This window comes from Thunnus maccoyii, chromosome 19 (assembly GCF_910596095.1).
Source record: "Thunnus maccoyii chromosome 19, fThuMac1.1, whole genome shotgun sequence".
Lineage (NCBI taxonomy): Eukaryota > Metazoa > Chordata > Actinopteri > Scombriformes > Scombridae > Thunnus > Thunnus maccoyii.
The window spans coordinates 22,540,644-22,560,972 of record NC_056551.1 but is presented as its reverse complement, the minus strand read 5'-3'; the positions used below and the strand labels follow the sequence as shown (position 1 = coordinate 22,560,972).

Below are 20,329 nucleotides of genomic sequence, written 5' to 3'. Positions count from 1 at the left end.
TCACACATGAACATAAATTCACACATGTTATGGCAAATTTCTATATTATAATGTAATTTGGGAACAGAAGCTGGAGTCTATTTTTGGTGTAAGGAAATTTATAAATTTTGAACCGTATTGGGGACAAAAGTAGTAACATTATACCGTCCTTTCTCACACTGAAGACAAAGCTGTCCATTATTATCCAAAATTTCAGATCAAATCAATGAATTGTATTTCTGTGATGGTTAACCTGTGAGGGGACAAATCATTCAAGTTATTGAACTGCAAAATGAGTCATAATGCTCTTCTTCCGTGGTGAACTTGTGTTACAGCTTGCTGCTATTTGTGCAGCTTGTTGCTGCTACCCCTAGTAAATAGGTCATGTAACATGGGAACAGAGTTGCAAAACTCATTGTCTTAGCTTATATGAATCTTATATTATACATGCTTGTGAGGTAACATATCTAAGCCCAACAACAGCCAAAACTGTGCCCGTCTCTGTTCAACTATCCTCAAGCTGCTGTACAAATGAATATAAAATGTCAATACAGTCGTTTTCATGGTCATGTACAGTACTGTGGAAAAGACACTTTAGATGTTTAGATTCTTATCCATTATGCAACAACATCAGGGGGGCGTCTGATCTGTATTCTGCAGCATGACAATGACCCCAAACATACAGCCAGAGTCATAAAGAACTATTTTCAGCGACAAGAAGAATAATGAGTCCTGTAACAGATGGTACAGCCCCCACAGGGCCCTGATCTCAACATCATCGAGTCAGTCTGGGATTACATGAAGAGACAGAAGCAACTGAGACGCCTAAATCCACAGAGGAACTGTGGCAACTTCTCCAAGATGCAGGAACAACCAACCTGCCAAGTAAATTGAAAAATTGTGCACATGTGTACCGAGAAGAATTGGCGCTGTTTTAAAGGCAAAGAGTGTTATGATACATCACAAGAAAAGCACAGGTGTAAATAATAGAATTATTGATGACTGAATTCATGGTACTGTGCATGCTGGCTCACTGCCACACTGTTATGTCTTACTGGGAAACGTGAACATAACAGAGCCATCATTAAAGTTATTGGCACCTGTGCTTTTCCTACCGTGACAAAATTAACTTGTGTATGAGAGTCCTAAAGTCCTGTGTAAACTGCACGAGTCCAGTGCTGCAATCCACAGTACCTTCTTCTTTCTTGTTCTTTTCTCTTCTTTTGTGAAGTACTGGCATTGTTTAGTCTTTTCTCATTATCAATGGGTTATTGCTTTCATGGATTCGCCCTCACAATGGGTTAAAAAAGGATGACTGTCATATTTGCTTAGCTTACCAGCCTTTGATTACCATGTTTGCTCTTGGATTTAAGTCATGGATGTATAAAGTGAAAATTTAAATAAATAAATACATTTAAAGTAAGTCATTTAGCACCAACACAGCAGACTGGAGAGGCTCGTGTCAGAGACGGCCGTGTTAAGCAAACAGTGAGTGAGACAGCAGCGAGTATACTGTTACAGCCTTGCACAACATTTAGGAATGTGCACAGACCTGTGGAGATGAAATTTTCTTGGATACAATAAGTATTTCCTTTCTGCCTGTTCTGAAGTAAATTCTTTGGGAAACTTATTCTCAATCCTATATGTCATAATTAAACATGTCAAACAATTAATACTGAGCCCAAAACCCTTTACAGAATTTATTACGAGACTCCTAAAAGGAGACAAACCAAATAATAACACATATCTCATCATGACTTTGTTAATTTGTCTGAATTAATCTTTACAGCTTTGGTCCTTCTGATCTCACATTATTTATTACTTCTTCTTCTTCTCCTAGTAAGCTTTCTGGGAATATCATTTCCTGTCATCACTTAAATAGAGAGGAGTTAAAGTCCAAAAGTTTGTGTGTGTGTGTGTGTGTGTGTGTGTGTGTGTGTGTGTGTGTGTGTGTGTGTGTGTGTGTGTGTGTGTGTGTGTGTGTGTAGTGGGGGTGATGAATGCATACTTGAGAGGTAACCACTGGGGGTGGTGGCCCCTGGCCTTTGGGATGTCAGCATAATGGAGTAAAACTTTGGGACCTTATTGAGCTCCAGGGAGACCCCATTCAGTCCAGACAGCAACCCAGCCTCGAGCCATTATCTTAGTCTAAAATGTTTTGTTATTTCTTCAGTCTTCAACAGAACAGTTAGCACAAAATAATGAACCCCTCCTCATCGATAGACTGCACAGTTCTCTTTTTACTCATATTTACTCATATAAACTGAGCAACAAGGGAACATTTAAAAGCTTAAATGAGGATTTTCAAACCTGTTGAACCACCTCGCTGGCATTTCAAATAAACTCCCATTGCGTGGGAGAGTCACGTTTGCTATTTTAGACATATTCAGTGTAAATGTCAGAGATATTAAACGGGAAAATCTGCAATCTCAAACAAAGAACATTTTGTATTCAGTGTGCTGAGTAGAAAATATCATCATAGCCAAATGCAAAACCTCTTGTGTAAGATACTTTTCAAAGCTTATCAAGCAGGTTCCAAGAAAATATGACGGCATTCAGAGAACTTGCAGTAAATTTTACTTCATAAAAACTGAAACTTTGGAACTTGTTTCTCACAACCTATAGAAAAAAATGAATCGCGTGCTTTCAGAATGCAAACCATTGCCGTCTCGTCTCATAAACACATAGTCCTTGCTTTCAGTGAAGAAGGAGAGGTAAGGGATATTTTTTTAACAAAAGCCCTTCAAAGGGTGTGAAAGGAGCCCTCTTACACTCCTAAACGCCTGGACACAGTTGGAGTTGCTCCCTCCCCACTTCCCTGGGTCACTAAAGGCATTGAAGTTTTAGAGGGCTGCTACGGCAGATTACTCCACACAGCTGTCCCCAGCACCGTGGAAATGAAGTTATGCCTCTTGTCAGCTATGTTTTGTGTTTCCTCCCCACCTCCCCCTGTTCTTCTCTCACTCCTTGAAAACCTTGCACCGTTGCTCTTTAGCTGGGCTGCAGGAGGGAAACAGGACACAGAAAGCCTAGAAAAACCTGATTGGTTGATTAAATATTCCCTCTTTGCATCATTATTCAGAGAAGCTTGAAATCCCTGACATTCAACCCAGCACAGCCCCTCTCTCCGAAAAAACCAGACCCTTCCCCCATTAACCCTCGATCTAAATCAACCCCTCCTCCACCTTTCCCACCTCTCTAAAAGCCCAGGGTACTGCCTTCCTCAAGGCCACCCCCCAACTCCAATTATTGTGGGTCACTGAGGTTTATTCACTTCACTTTGCTTTTTCTAAGTTTGTTTATTTTTGGTCATATTTGAGCTGTATAACCCAAATATACCAATGTGTTTGATCAATGTGTAACTTTTAAAAGTGGAAAAAAACACAGTTCTCCTCTTTGAATTCTGAATTTAATACATTCGGAGGTTCTGCTGCTGCTGCAACCTTGTTTTGGTATCGGTGGATTTGTTGTGTATTACATCCATTTGCTGACTTTTATAACTATTCTCTACAACTGATACAATGTTTTATCATGTGACAGGAGATCATGTCACAACATTTTGACGGTTTTATCCCAAAAGTGCAACTATTACAATAACCAAATTGTTTTTGTGGGGTTTTTGCATTTTGTACGTTAAGATCTTATAGAGCAGTAGAGCAAAGCAGATGATCATTTTCATTATCATTTTTTTTAATGAATAACAGTCTATGAAACACAAACAATTGAAAAAAACAGAAAGATCCTCACATTTGAGGAGCTGAGATCAGCATATGTTTGACAATTTTGCTTAATAGCTTCACTGATTAATCGATTAGCAAAAGAAATCCAAAGCTAAGATAAAGTGTCATAACGTTTGCAGTATTACATTACTAGAGAGTAAATTTCGTGGCTATATCCGACCACATAAGTTGCCTTACTCAGCTGTGTGCCAGTTTCTACTGGTTCAAAAGAGAGGAGAGAGATCAGTCTCCTGTCTACATTCAAATGTATCTATTGCAGCGTTGACTTCAATAGATATAAGGTTCCAACTCATGATTACTTCTTACATATCTAGAAAACCAACTGTAGCTTTCAATGCTTACTTTACCCTCTTTTTCTGTTGCACCCTCTTTTTTTTTAAACTCCATCTCTCTCTTTGGGTTCACATGAGGCAGACATGAATATAACTCAATTAGAAGCAGTTCGCTTTATTCCAGGACTGAGAGTTTCAAAATAGGCTCAACAGAAAAAAGTCACTCTGGCAGCTGAACAGTTTCAAAAATGTTTTGCAATGTTCCACTGAGACTTTAAGAGAATCGTTTGATTTCCATTGTGCTAACCAAACCAAGGAATAAATTAAATTGAATTGCAAATAAGCCCAAATAATTTACCCTTCCAAAAACTGTGATTTAGATGCTCATCCAACATTATAATATAATGAGAAAAACACACCACAACAGTAGCCAGGTACTCATAAAGGGATCAGTGTGAGAAAAAATGTGTAAAATATTCATTCTGGTCTGAGAGAATATTGTCTAAAAATCAAACTAAACTCAGGCTCCTTGTTTGCTTTTCCGTAGTGTAACCTAGAGGATGAAGGATTTGGGGCGGGCTAGAGGGGCGGTTGGCCGAGCAGCAGTTTGAGTTATGATGAGGCAATTTTAATGAGGTTCTGGTCCCTGCACCAAAAGCCCCAGTTGACTCTTTTCTGTTTCACCATGGGAAAAAAACACAACATTCCTATTTTCCTCTTGTGCCAAAAGTTAATTGAAAACATTTCAGGGCAAAGTATGGTCTGGGGCCCCCATATGACTCTCATCCCTTCATTATCCTCAACAATAATAAAAGGCATTACAATTATTAATGGTTGTAGCAGAGGTCTGCTCTCTTAAAGTCACAGTGGCAGGCTTTTGCTTCTCATAACAAAGGCCCAGAAATGCCTTCACCTCATCACTTTGTTGGTATTTTTAACAATCACTGCCATTGTTGCATTTATTATGTGGCCTATTCTATTCAAAACTGCTCAACCTCTAATGATGGCGTATGTGTTTCAGAGTTGAGTCATATTGTACAACAAAGTGTATTGCCAAACTATTCGGAGGAAAGCTTCGGAGAGACGAGAGAGATGATCCTGCTGTATGCCCCTCTGGGCGATTCCCGGAAAACTATCTGCTGCATGAATAAGAGTTAAACTGCGGACAGAGTATCAGCAGGAGTTCGGATGGTGCAATAAAGCTGAACTTTCTCACATAACTCCTCTGTCTTCCCTCTAGGATAGCTGTCTCCTCATGCTCCCCCACTCCCTGAAAGGGTGACAGAGGAACAGAGTGAATGAAGTGCCCCGCCATTGTGCTGCAGCACCATTGTGTATTTTGCATCTCCATAATAGAGGTGCCACTCGACTTCTCTTCCAATCAATGGGCTGGAGGGCCCATCTCTTTTCCTTGAAAAGCAACATGGCTGCCATCAATGGTTTCAAGACCCATTATCACAAGTGAAGGAGGGGACACTGGCTTTTTTTTCTGAGTGCAGAGAGCGGACTAACTCATAACATGAGCATGTAAACAGACACATGTATCTGAAATCTCAGTTTCTGTGACATGTTTAAAAAAAATCCAATAAACTGTGAGACAGTTAATGTTTCTTAGCAACCACTTTCTGTCACCACTGCTCAGGAAATGTGTTGCTTGTTGGAATCGCTGTATTGATTTAAAACAGTTATGGTGAAAGCAATATGTCACTTGATGATGACTTTGAAGCAGCTATACATTTATTTTTGAAGTGTTTCAACTTACAGCTCATTACTTGAATAAAGCATGCTAGTCTGGGAAAATTCCAAGCAAGGTTTGTTTTTTTTCCTAACAGAAGACTCTTGTGACTCTTGGCTAAAGGGATCTTGACAGATGTTTTACATGCATGATTCTATCACCTTGTGGCACACACACAGGACACAAATAACTATGCAAAAGTGTTGCATTCACAGTCTAGGTTGTGAAATTACTGTGCTCTCAGTGACATGTGGTGAAAAATTATGTTAAATTCCTCCTCCCAGATCCATCTGGTGATTGCTTTAAGCACATTTTCACAGGAAAGTCAAGATCAAACATTCTTTTTACTCAGATAAACCTAAACAAAATAAGAATATAGATCTCTGTAAATGAACCACGATTGCCTTGCGCTCCTTTAATCCATATGTGAAGCCCGCATCTTTTAGAAAATAAGAACCACACCACCTCTAGAAGGATCCTATTAAAAACTCTTATTTATTTAATGTGCATGTACATTCAGAAGAGTGTGTTCACAATGGGCACGTTAATATCTCCACTCACCCGGACACAGACCTCTTTTTTTTTTTCTTCTTCTCAGTCTGTCTTTGTGAAGACGTCTAACAAACACAAGGGGCGAGGATAAACAAACTGACCCAACGCTTCTTTGCTCCATTTGTGCTGCAAATCCCCAAGAGGAGGGGTTTACCTTTCTCTCTGTGTGTTTGAACAGTTTTCCAGAATTAACACCATATACCTAAAACAAACATCCATGTTTACAAGGTCAAGTGTATCACTCTAAGAGCTTTCTTTCTTTTTTTTTCCTCAGATGCATCATCTGGCCTCGGATTTAGACACATTTACTTACATCAACTTTGGTTTTTAATGAAAGGGTTGTGGATAAACTCTCTGTACATGCTGGTAAAGACAGCCTGCCTCTGATATAGTCACATAATGGTGAATAAAAACAGTATAAAGACTTTTAAGACACAACATGTTTTTCCTTCCTCTGTGGCCATAATGCAGTAAAAGAGTGAGACTCATCTATTCATACAGTGCAAATCTCTTATCAATGATAAACAAATATTTAGACAAAAATAATTTCATACAATATACTGTACAATTTACCTTTATATAGCTGACATACAAAAATAAGCTCCTTCAACATGATCAGAACATTTTTGAACGTGTAACTGAAATATAACTAATAGGCTACATGTGTTATAACCTTTTCAGTTTGTGCAGATCTGTAGCAGAAAGTTTAGGTAGAACTTAATGTATTATTTTAAAGACTAAAACATGGCTGATTACAAGAAAGCAGACAGATTCTAGTGAGGTGAGTTGATTTCACTAAACAGGACCACTGACTCTCTGGCTGCTTTTGCCACAATGGCAGCAGCTTTTCAGATAAATTTGGTTAAAACCAAGATGGTGGTCAAGACTTTTAGCACAGTCTGAGAAGGTGGGGAGTCGCTTGAGCTTTCCACATAGGATGGATAATAATCCTCGATATAATCATCGTCAGAATCCTCCTCAGAGTCTGAAAAGCCGCTTCCTGCGAACCTGTCGCTGGAATCAGAGCAGAAAGTTTTCATGCTGACTTTTATGTACTCGCATATGTTCCTCTCCGTGCCATCACACACACAAGTGTCTAGCTGTTGCGCTTTTGGTATGGTGCGCATGTTGGCTATCACTCTGCGGCAACCATCCGAGCACCTTTCCCCTCCGAAAAGTTTTCGACAGTGAAATAAATAATCCCTCATGGCAGAGCTACACGACAGGTCCGATTCGCACTGCAGTCGGGCCTCGGTGCAGCCCATGATGCTGGTCCGCGGAAGGCACGGCTCGATGGCTTGTTTGGTGCCACTGCAGACCGGGTCCAGGGCGCAGTCGCAGTCCTCCAGAGCCGGGCCGCTCTGGGTTTGATTAAGCTGAATGAGAGAGGATATGCAGTGACTGGGACACTTCTTGCGTGCCCCGCTGATGACAGACGCGCAGGCATAAAGGTACTGATCGTAAGCGTAATGGCACTCTGGCTCTCCATGGCACTTCAGGATGGCTTTCCAGCAGACCAGCCGACGACTGTGGTTAGGAGATCCGACACACAGACCGACGATTAGGAGGAATACACCGCATATCAAAACTGATACGCGCCCCATCAATATGGCACGACTTGCCATTTCCACGAAGAATGAATCTTAAAAATGTCAGACTTCATATGGGCTTTTGCGATTCCATCACGCTGCGTCAAAACTGGGCTACTCCTTGATGGTTTCATATCATGTCATAGTTTGTGACTTGAAGTCACTAAGGTGCCATTAAAAAGCAACAGCTGATCAAGGATGGCCATAACGAGCCAATCCTGAAAAGTTTCAATGTTGCTTCAAAGTATCAAGTTTTCGCCAGACGCAGTCCAGAGTCAGTGAGCTTGAGATGCGTTTGCGTCTGTCGTTCAGCAACAACTCAGACGAGTAAAAGTTATCGTAAACTTTAACATGTTCGAAAGAAGATGTAAAGACTTATTACCCTAACTCTTTCCAAGTTCTCCCTAAAGTCTCTCATCTGTTTCCAGCCCGCATCCATTCCAACTGCAGCAGCTTAGTAATGAGAGTTGTGTAGCGGTGGGCTGATGAGGTTACTGCAACAACCACGTCCGATTGGTCGGATAAACGGTTGTGATTCTCTCGTCACACGAGGGCAGTGACGCAAGCTACTGTTTTTAAACTTACTGAAAATGAAACTTTCAGTAACCGTACTTTTTTATTACCTTATCATAAAACGACTCAGTTTCAAGAAACACTTATTATTGCCTTTTCTATATCTATTCTGTTATTAATTAGGGCTATAACAGTTTTTCACAGTGGCCATTAGTAGATTAATGGGTACCGGATTTGGGAAAAAAACAGCACAAATCGTGTATAAAGTACATAATTACTACATGAAAGTATCCAAAAGTTGTTTAAAGTGAGAGAAAGTATGATTTGAGAGGAATATGCTTGATGCATGATAAAACAAAGGGTCATAACTAATTTAAAAATCTAAAAAAACCCATTGCATTTCTATTAATTGGGGTGAATTTGTGGAATAGCAGCAAACTGAAATGTGTAGTACACTTGTTTAAAGATATAGAATATGAACAAATATGAAAATACACAATCAGGATGGCTAGGATTAAGGATAATGTAAAACAAAAATTTAACTTTTTGATGTCAAATAGCATCTGTCTGTTTGTTTTTATTATATTTTAGCCCCAGTCTTTTTGTGTTAGTGTTATATTCTCTGTAGCCTAACCACAAGCCTCTTGCTTTGTATTATACCACTACAAAATCTGCATTTAAAATAATACAGTATGTAGTTCAACTACTGTGGTCTGATTGTTGAATAATTGCTCATCACTGCAATGAGACCCACATGCAATGAAGTAAGGTTTCTTTGGAAAACTCTGGAACTGTGTTGCCTCCCCGCAGGGAAAAACGACAGCTGTTATAACACATGCAGAGCTCCTGTCTTACGCTTTCCACCATGAAACATAACAAGCCTTGAGTGCGTAGCTATGATACAGCACACTCATGAACACTGAGCAGACACATTTGCACACACCAATAAAGATAGGACAGCTTACAGGTTTAAGAAATATGATTTCCAGATATGGAGCTGGGAAAGTACCAGAGGCTTTCACACGAGAAATGTAAAAGAAAAAAACCCACTTTTTGTTGTTTTTTACTACTCATTCAACGTGAGTGTAAGCAAGCAGTGGTGTGAAACCCTGACAACCCCGTACTTTACCTTTTGGTAAGGGGTATTTCCTATTTCCTAACAGTAACACTTAGCAAGGAAAAAGAGTGTGAAGATGAATAACAACTGCAACCACACACCATGTAAACAAACAGCAAGCACGAGGAAACAGAGTGGATCTGTTTACTCCATCCTCACCTTGCCTGCTGTCCAGTTTAGGGGCCTCAAGGGCAACAGAACAAAGTGTAGAGAAGAAAACCACTCAGTCATTTCGGGTAACTCTGTTCTCCTGACCCCGCCACATCACCGCACTGTGACCACAAAGATCTGGCAGCTCTCAGGGGACCCTCGGACCCCCGATTCCAATTAGAGAGATTAGAGAGGAGTCAAGACAAGTGCAGAAGAGTTCTCAGCCAAACAACCCAAACACCCCCCTTCACCTCATCCAGCTGGCATACCAGAGCAACAGGCTGACTGCAGACTCAATTTAGAGCAACATCAAAGTGGAGGTTAGAGAAAGCCCAAATGGTGAACTTTTCAAGGGTCTCCATTAACTACAAAGAACCTGACATCAGCCCAGACCACTGAGGCCAAAGATGGCACTTAAACAGAGACAGATATGGGTGCTGTGTCACTGCTGAGGACACTACCATTAAACATGTTTACTTTTGTGCAAAGTTTGGGTATACCTCTAATTTTTACCCCTTACAAAGCCACACACTTTGATGCACAAGGCCTGTAGAAAGCTCTCTTTTCAACTAAGAACAATCTAAAGAACACATCTTTGCATTTCACTTTTAAAAAGGAGTCTATAATGCATAGCAGAACCAAAATCCCATCAGTGTTGGATGACAGCCAGATAAGAACAAGGGCCAGATTCAGTCAAGCCAGTGGTTCTGTATGATGGAACAGGCAGCTGCTCTCCCCCGAAACTGTACCTCTTAAATTACTCTAATACATCTCTTACATTCTTTACTTTTATACCGAACTTCTGCGATTGTTCTAAGGGGAAATCTACGGCCAGTTTCATTTGCAGTCTTAGTTCAGTGTCCACCATTTATTTCAAACGACTGAATCCTGTACATGCGGTTGTTCATGGCGACTTGCATATAATAGTGTTTCCAGAATTGGAATGCGGTTCCCGGGAGTAGATTTGTAAATACTCATGCAGAGACAGACATGCTCTTCAGTTTGTCTCCACTGCTGTCAGAAGTCATTACACACAAGCTGCTATGCCAGAACAATTCACTGAACCTTGTATTCAAGTGCTTCCAAGCCCAGAGAGAGGACGAGAGAGAGAGAGAGAGAGAGAGAGAGAGAGAGAGAGAGAGAGAGACGGGGGCGTTGTGTGGGGGGGTTGGAGGGGATGGAGTCAACATTAAAAAGCTGCCAAGTGTTTTTCTGCCTGCATTTTTTCATTTTTCTGTGGCTCATGGAAACTTCTCTGATGCCTGTCTCAGATAGGTTGATATTTTTTTCTTAATTCTTTTCACATGAAAGAGAGGGAGACATATGCCTTTGGTGAAAACAAAAATGTAACTTGAAGTTATTGTTGGTCTGTGCTTAGTCATGTCATGCATATGCAGCATAAGTGCCATCATGAATCAAGTCAACAACAGAGCACTACAATAATTTTGTTTTCTGTCATGCGCCCTAGAAGGTTATACAGGAGGGATCAAATCACCTGGATCAAAGGGATTTTTAGTCATGCTAGTTGGTCTGTGGATCCACCACTGTGGTGTTATATGTAATATCTCAACAACTATTGGATGGATTGTCTATGAGATTGACATTTTTGTTTTTTAGCACAAAAAACTACTATGGACTACCATGAAATTTGGTAGAGATATCCATGTAGAGCACGATTCCTAATGACCTTGGTGATCCCCTGACTTTTTATATAACAAACTTTTCACTTACGCAGTAAAATATCACATCAGCTAGATGGAATGACAAAAAAACCCCTTTTTGCTTCTTTTTAACCTTCCCTCAATCCCACTCATCATATAAAAACATTCTTGGTTTGCAGACAATGCATCCTAGTGGTTTTATTGATCCCATGACCTTCCCTCTAGCACCACCATGAGGTTGACATTTGTGGCTTTGAGTGAAACGTCTCAACCACTATTCGATGGATTTCCACGTAATTTGGTGCACATATTCATGTCTCCATCAGGATGAACCATAATAACTTTGGTGATCCCTTAAATTTTCATCAATCAACCATCAACCAACAGGCCAATTTTTTAGTCTTTTTATTGGAATTTTACAGTTTATAAATCATAAAATCAACATGTGAAATAGTTCCAGTATAGTCCCCATCTCTCCCCTGCTCCCCAACATATTCCCCATCTCCCCAGCATACTCCCGAGATGACCAAATCAGTGACATCAAGCACAAAGAATACAACATCGACCTCGTTTAGACGGACACAAATGAGAAAAGAAAGAAATAAAAAGTTTTAAAAAAAGGAAGTTAAAAAGTTAACACTCATCTTTATCTTTATATTTGCATTCCCCTTCGATGTAAATTTGGTTTTTTCAAGCTTCAAGTAAAACATAATCTCTCTAAACCATCTTGTATGGGATGTTGGCACTGATCTCTTTCAACTGAGGATGAGGCGTTCTGCAAAATTAATAACATTCCCATCAGGCTCAGCCATACTTTCTGTTTGGTGCTGGTTAGCGAATATTAGCATGCTAACAAACTAATCAAAGATGGTAAACATGGTAAATATTATACCTGATAAACATTGGCATGTCAGCATGGTAAGCGTCAGCATGTTGGTATGCTGATGCTAGCATTTATCTGTGCCCAAATAAAGCCTCATGGAGCTGCTAGTATAACTATAGACTATTAGTTTTGTTTAACAGGCATGTTGACTGGTTCTAACCAGCATCATTTTCCAGACTCCAGTGCGCCCTATGCTTTCATCACACCAGAGATGTTTTAGGATGCTACCACATGTCCTGAGATGAAGTGCATCCCTCTGGGGGAAGTCAAGCACCAGGAAAAGCGTTTAACTTTGAATTCACAAGAACAAGAACAAAGCCACAAGTTGAAACTTGGGTCATTCTGGTTGTAAAGTAACCAAGAGCACTCAGAAAGTTATAATTGGGGAAGTAAAAAGTTTGGAACATATGATGTGAAGATGAGCAGACAGACAATTGTTTTCTTATTTTGGTTTTCCCAGACTTTTAGATTCTCTTGGCTTGCTTTATGGAACAGATTAACACCACAACACGGATAAAGCTGGATAATGTTACAGCAAGATTCATGTTCTGGTAGTTATTGTTTCACGCAAGGGTTTTGCAGAAGAGCAGATGGGGCTGTTTAATAGATTGGAACAGAGAGTTAAACTCCAGACAGAGATACTGACATTGGTCTTGCCATCACAAAGGAGGGCGATTGATAGTGGGTGCTGTACACCTGCTGTAAAATCTGCTTTATAAGGAACAATTCCAGGGTCGCTTAGGCCTGCAGCATAGAGGCAGTGACACTGGTAAGGTCATGATAAGATAACAGAGCCATTTCTCTTCAGTACAAAGAGAGCAAGATAATAAAGCCACACGCATCTACTTAGGCTATCTAAAAAGGAAGGTGTGGAGCTATTACAAAAGAAAAAGAGACTCTAGTGCAGACAGGGGTTTTAGTTTTTGTTTGGCATGTAATTTCCCCTCCCTTCTCTGATCATGTATCTCTTTGAGAGGAAATAGCTGCTCAGGGACAGATAAGCCACCACAACCTCAACACAGAGAAGTCATTGTTCATTAGGATAAGACCTAAACAAGAAACCTGAAAGGAGGAAAATGACTATGCAGCATTTACATTACAAGAGCTGAGCAGAGAAAATGAAGCACACCTTGTGTGAATGATGACTCTTGGTCACTTAGGAAGAAATCCAATGCTTTTGGTCTAAGCACCTTTATCATGGAGACACTTGGGAATCATTTTGTAGAAGTTTGAAGCTTTAATTAGCCTTAGATTATTTCTGATGAGCATGGATACAGACAGTTTGATCAGGCATAATATTTTTTGCTGTGGCCCAATGAATTTTCACATGACGGTGTAATGACTACTTATCCCAGCCACAATGTTGAGTCTTAGGGATTGCTGGGGATGCTGCCAAGGGAATTCGATTTGGTTGTCAAATACACACAGTTCTCTCAATAGTTTAGCAATTTGAGACACCAAAACTTGATTGTAATTCATAGAATCTGTCATGTGATTAATGTAAAAACCCGAAATTTTGGAAGGTATGCGTGTTCACTTTTCTTGGTGAGAGTTAAATGAGACGATTAATACCACTCTCACATTTGTACCATAAATATGATGCTGGCATCAGCAGCTGGTAGCTTATCTTAGCATAAAGACTAGAAACAAGGGGAAACAGCTACCCTGGCTCCTACCAGCATATATAAATCCCACTAATTAACAAGTTATATCATGTTTGTTTGATGTGTACAAAAACTGAATCGTAAAAACAACAATTTGTGGTTTTACGTGGGGTTGTGTGTCAAACTATTTATTCGCTGGAAGCAGTGATTCCTTGAGTCTCCAGGAACAAACAAGATATAACATGTTAATTTTTGAGCTTTAGAGGTGCTGGTAGGCAGATTTCGTTACATTTGGACAGAGTCAGGCTAGCTGTCCCCCCTGTTTCCAGTCTTTATGCTAAGCTAAGCTGTAGCTTCATATTTAATGCATAGACAGGAGGTTGGCATCAATATTCCAAGCTAACTCTCCTCAAGAAAGCAAATAAGGTTATTTTCCAAAATGTCATACTCCTTTAAATGATACCTGAGATATCATTGTGGAATGATTACTCAACATGCAAATTCACACAGAATACAGTTGGAAATACAAGAGTACACGTTTTTCCACAGAATAGGCCAAAAGTCACTGTAACTCAATCTCTTTTGGCATCCCACCAGTGTGGAGCACATCTTGAGCTCAATCTTTAAGGTGTAGCTGCTGTTTCAGGAAACGGATAATGAGATGTGACCCTTGACAGAGTTATCACAATGTTGGAACAGAACTGTCAGAATAGCATTAAGCATTAGCCATTCTTCCAAGATTATCTTACTGGCAATCTCAGGAGTATAGACACAGGTAATACGTATATTGCCAGTGTCAATTGTTGCTGATGCACAACCCCAATTGACAACCATATATCATTCCAGCTCAGTTTAAAAGAAGCCTAAAAATACTCAACAACTACAGTAGTTTTCATAGGAAGAGTGAGACATCCCTCCTGCAAAAATACCTAAATATATATATAAATGCCTCATGCAAACATATCTCAGAGCATCCTATATTCTTATTCATGTCAATGGAGAGGCCCAAAGGTTTGGTGGGTAGATTCTGTCCATATATATTGTTCCTTAACTTTAATACCAACTGTAAGCTTACGAAGAGTCTGGTGGTCAGAGCTCAGATGAGGCTGTCTGCAGTGACAGTAACCACATGCATGCTTTTAATCCAAACACAGAACCCTTTGTGAGGCACAGCACCGGTGGTGGTCTGGTCCAACTGTCCCCATCCCTGACACCATAGAATAAATCAAGATAATCTGAGAGAACTCTTTCTCCACTTCCATACACAAATACCACAAAATACCAGGTTACTGCTGCATTTGAGCCACCCTATATGAACAAGAAGAGATGTAATTCTTAAGGTCACATGCTTGTAGAAGAATATTATTTTGTCTGATGCACTGAGATTCATTTACGCTATTACCAGCCACTGTTTTTGGAGAGAGTCCATAGACCAGATTTTATGGAGTTAGGTCTCACGTTCATGAACAGCTGGACATTTAATAAAAACTGCTATTAAAGGTACACTTGAGAAAAATAATTTGACTACATCAGCGCACTGCAAGCATTAATGTTGCCTGGTAACATAACTTTAACACAACATTTCACTTCTTTGCCCTCTACACTGTAATAACGGTCCCCCCCGCCCCCTCCAACTTGACTTAACATCAGTTTTGGTTCCAGTCTTTGACAACAGTTTTCTCTGAAGTGACAGAAAAGCTTGGACTGGTTAACCAGACAGTTAACAGACGGGTCTCATATTGTACTGGAGTCACTCATATGTCGGCGTGAATTTGAGATTTTATGTGTGGAAAAATGAAATGCGGTCTTGCGATGTGGACGTACCAAGCCAACTTTTGTTTTGACTGCTACCTCCTAAATAAGAGTGTTTGACGGGGTGGGGGTGGATGGGGTTGGGGAGGCATGAAGTATCAGGTACAAATATGGGTCCTTTCTGGACTCAAGTTGAGGCAGTATTTGGAATAGCAGTTAGCTCCAGTCAGGGTGGTCTGGGATACAGAGTTTATGTTTAATTTAAACATAGGCTGTCTGGGTCTGCATACTGTCACTGTGCTGAGAAAAGCCATGCTGATCAGTTAAACAAGAGGGTGAGATGATATGTTTAATATGATGACTGAAGCCTTTTAATGTACGCAACTTGGCAGATTTAATCTTGTTTATAATGGAAGTTGGTGGCTGAACAGATATAATGTATATAGATATAGTTTTCACCTTTTGCAGGCTCATAATCAGCTCAGTCTGGTCTTCCGATAACTTCATGACACAAACACCCCAACTAAAACATATATTTGTCTTGAAGAGAGAAAAGATCATTGTAGTTTTATAAGAAATGCACCAGCTCTTCCAGGCTGGAATACATTTCTTGCACTTGGTACAGGAAGTTGGACCACCTGAGAAGACCATGTTTGTCTGCAGTGTCTAGTCATGTCATTCTCCATCTCTGTGTTTCCTCATTTCTTGTCAACTCTCTACTGTCTGCTATAAAGGAATAAAAAAGTGCATCTAAAAATAATAAAACAAGAGTAGGGGTCTATAGCCAGGCTAGCAGTGCTTTGGGCTAAATCAGCATGTTCACAATGACATTGCTAACATGCTGATTTATTACAACCATGTTCATCAACTTAGTTTAACACATTAGCATGCTAGCATTTGTTATTTAGGGCTGATTAGTTTCACAGGTGTTTAATCATAGAACAAAGTATTTGACATTTTGACATGATGGTGGTGCTAAAGGAAAAGTTTCTGTTGAGAAATGAATGTCTGCACCAAATTTAAAAACAGTTCATCCCACAATTGTTGAGATATTTCACTAAAACCCACAAATGTCAACCTTGTTGTGAGCTCACCAAAGTCAAAGGGATTCATTCTCTGGGGACAATGAATGTATAAAATTTCATGACAATGCATCCAATACATTTTGAAGATATTTCAGTCCAGATGAACACGTACATCACTTGCTTTGTCTCTTTTGTGGTGTATCTCTACATTGATTTATTAAAAAAGAGTTGACGTTTTGGCCACAAGGACCTTTCTCAGAAAATATCAATCATAAAGTGGCACAGTGCTTAAATACAGCCCATAATTGCATGATAGTCCACAGCTGTGTTGGAGGTGTGTCCACAATCACGTACAACAGCCCATCCACTCAAGACTCCCTCAACTGTCAAAACATACAATATCTATAGTCATACACATTCAAAATCCTTTTGATATTACTAAAAAGACATTTTTTTCAGGTTAGTGGTATAAATATTATACAAATGCCCTATGGGGTCCTATAACTTTAGATTCATCCATGTATACAAAATATGTGTAAACCAAAACACATTTTCAGGAGGACAGGCCCTCCCAAAAAAGAGAAAACAAAAAAAAACCAAGTACATGTTATATCTGGTGGTGGTGGTGGTGGTGTGGGGGTGGGGGGTTTCAAAGGGCTCAGATCAATCAAAATTATTCAATAGAAAAAGGGGCAGGACATAGACCAACACTTAACAATCCTACAAAACAACAGGAAGTGAAAGAAGTCCATCTCTCTATGTAATATAATTTATACCATGGTATAAAAAACTTTTTATATAAAACATGCAGGTCAATTATAAAAAAAAAAAAAACTATTTAGAGCTTTAGCAGTAGGTTGGGTTTGTTTCACAGGACATTTCACAGGAAGACCCTGAGATCCAGGACCTCGTTCATCCCCAAATGGTGTGAGAGTCTCTAATTCAGTAATTTAATATGCTTCACGTTTCAGGAGCGCTTCCTTTAAGTTGTTTCCTCGTCTGGAGATTTGAACTTCGAAATTGAAATACGAGTTTGAGCCCTGAAAAAAATGTTTTGCTTTTTAGTAACATCAAAAAGATTTTGAATGAGTACGACTATGAATATTGTGTATTTTGACAGGTGAGGGAGTCTTGAGTGGGTGGGCTGTTGTATGTGATCGTGGACACACCGCCAACACAGCTGTAGACTATAATGCAATTATGGACACTGTGTCACTTTATGATTGATATGTCTTGAGAAAAGTCCTTGAGGCCGAAACATCGACTCTTTTTAATAAATCAATGCAAAGTGTGTGTGGGAACTGACTTTTGTTCAGTCTGGACCAAAGTGTTTGACCAACCGATAGACATGCTTGGTTATCGTTTACATTTGTAGTTGCGGATTTTTTTCTTTAATTTCTGTTGTCTTCGGTGAGCTTCCTTTCCGTCCAGCCCTGGAAGAACTGAGATGGGTGAGGGTGAACAGAAAAGGGGGAAGGTTGCTGATTGAGTAAGCTGTCAGCCGCAAAGACGCACCACAGATGCACCACTATAACAGTCTTCATCAGAGTGTAAAGTAAACAGAGCCTGCCTGTCTGGGCTGGATATCAGTCAGACAGTCAAGGGCAACAACAGAAAACAGCAGGTACTGACCTGTTATACTTAGAAGGAACAAAGGGGCAAAACATTGTTATATCGACCAAATTAAATAGTAAAAAGACAAATACGTGACATATTATACTATATTATAAATGACCATTTATTAATTTAAATAAACAATCAATCAGTTGGCAGAAGTAGCCATTACAACACCATTTGGCTAGAATATTCTGATATGCTACCCACTTCTCTCTTTTAAGGCCTTGTTATATAATTTCAATATGACATCATTGCCAGAGAAAAATTAATAGTCAGGCAGTGATTCAGCGAGCTGTAATATAAATAGCTCCTTTGAGGAGAGAAAAAGGAAATGCCTCTCTTTAAAAGCATGATAGGGACAACAATGCAGCAAAACACTTCAACAGCAAGTTTCTAGTCATATACTTATTTCAATAGATTGACTATTATTCAAAACCAAGATATGTCATCTCACCCTGTCCTTCAAACATGTGCACACATACACACACATGCATGTGGCTGCACACATATACATACAGTACATACACACTTACCACACACAGTAGCAAGAGAAAAAATAAACAGGCTGGGTTTTGCTTTTCCTGCAAAATCTAAATATTGACTCAGTAGCCTATAATCATACACAGTCTGAACAAAATTGAAATAAACAAGGGTGTCTGTAATGTGTAAGTGTTTGTGTGTCTCATGGGCACTGCAGCACTTCAGTGCTGGCACTGACTAACTCAAAAGAGGAAGTGGTTAGAGTTTTTTTAGTGGATGCCAGACAATATGGATTCCATTCAGCGCACTGGAGATACATAAATTATTTTGTATTATATATACAAAGGAGTTCTTTCGTAAGTGCCGAGCCATCCGTCTTTGATCAAACATCTGCCATCAATCAAATAATTTTACTTATATGACTCACATACAATATTCTCACACCCAGGGGCTTTCGATCCAAGACGTAAGTTGAAAAAGAAACGCAATAAAAATTCCATTATGCTCTCAGAGGAGCATTTGCACTTCAATGCCAAGTTTCCATGTGATCCAATGATACACACAATTGTGTTTTTATTGTGTTGTAATGTTATTAAAAGCTCATTAGGCTTATATCAGACTTTCAATCTATGTTTTTTTTTCCTTTACTGGAAGCTACAGTTCAATATAGCAGGTCTAAATTCGAAGGCATTGTTTTTCTACAGACCATAATGACTGCTTTCCTATAACTTGATTGATTGAATGAGGCTCTTGTGTTACTACACTGTTGGATCTTTTTGTTTTTCTCAGTGAGTCTTTATGGCTCATTAGTTCCGTGGCAAAACTAAAACATTTCTGGCTCTTTGATGATCTGTCAGGGTGTGTTGCTGTTGCCAGAAGAAACAAGGCTGCCTAAAAATCAGTAATAGTTGTTAATGGACATTGATGCAAAGGTTTAAAAAAAAAAAAAAAAGATGCTCCACTGACATCTAACTTCATGTCTTCTCAGGTTAATGGAACATTTTGGGAAATATGCTTATTAGTTTTCTTGCTGAGAGTTAGATAAGAAGATCAATACCACTTTTATATATGTTTATTCCATATGAAGCTGGAACTGGTTAGCTTAGCTTAGCATAAAGACTGGTAACATGGGAGAGAGCTAGCCTGGCTCTGGTCAAAGCTAACAAAATCTGCCTATCACCGTCAATAAAGCTCTTGATATTTGAATATCTTGTTAGTTTAATCCATACAAAAACCAAGGTGTAAAAATAACAATTTGGGGTTTTACAGGGGGTTTGTGCCTGCCTATTTCTAGGCCCAGTGCAGAGACTTCAATTCAGATGATGTGAATTTTGTACAAATTTAACAAATGAGACTTAACATGTCAGTTAGTGAACTTAAGAGGGGCTGCTTTCTGGATTTTATTACTTTTTAACAGAGCCAGGCTAGCTGTTTCCCCCTGGTTCCAGTCTTTATGCTAAGCTAAGCTAACCAGCTGCTGGCTCTAGCTTCATAACTACCCTACACAAATGAGAGTGGTATCGATATTCCCATGTTGAGCTATTCCTTTACAGCAAGTAATTTAAATTACCAACCAAATCAAAAAGATGCTAAACATTTCCAGAAACCCACTGAAAGATGACCACCTTAAAGAGAAGACTGCTCCATTCTTCTATACAGC

The 20,329-nt window shown here is 39.5% G+C and overlaps 1 protein-coding gene across 1 annotated transcript; it reads right to left on the bottom strand.

The window, feature by feature from the left end:
- Positions 1-6,202: 6,202 nt before the first annotated feature.
- Positions 6,203-8,474, bottom strand: LOC121885746 (growth arrest-specific protein 1-like). Its single transcript, XM_042395469.1, has one exon. It carries the CDS (start codon positions 7,901-7,903, stop codon positions 7,127-7,129), a length of 777 nt encoding a protein of 258 aa, XP_042251403.1. The 5' UTR covers positions 7,904-8,474; the 3' UTR covers positions 6,203-7,126.
- Between the last annotated feature and the right edge of the window lie 11,855 nt (positions 8,475-20,329).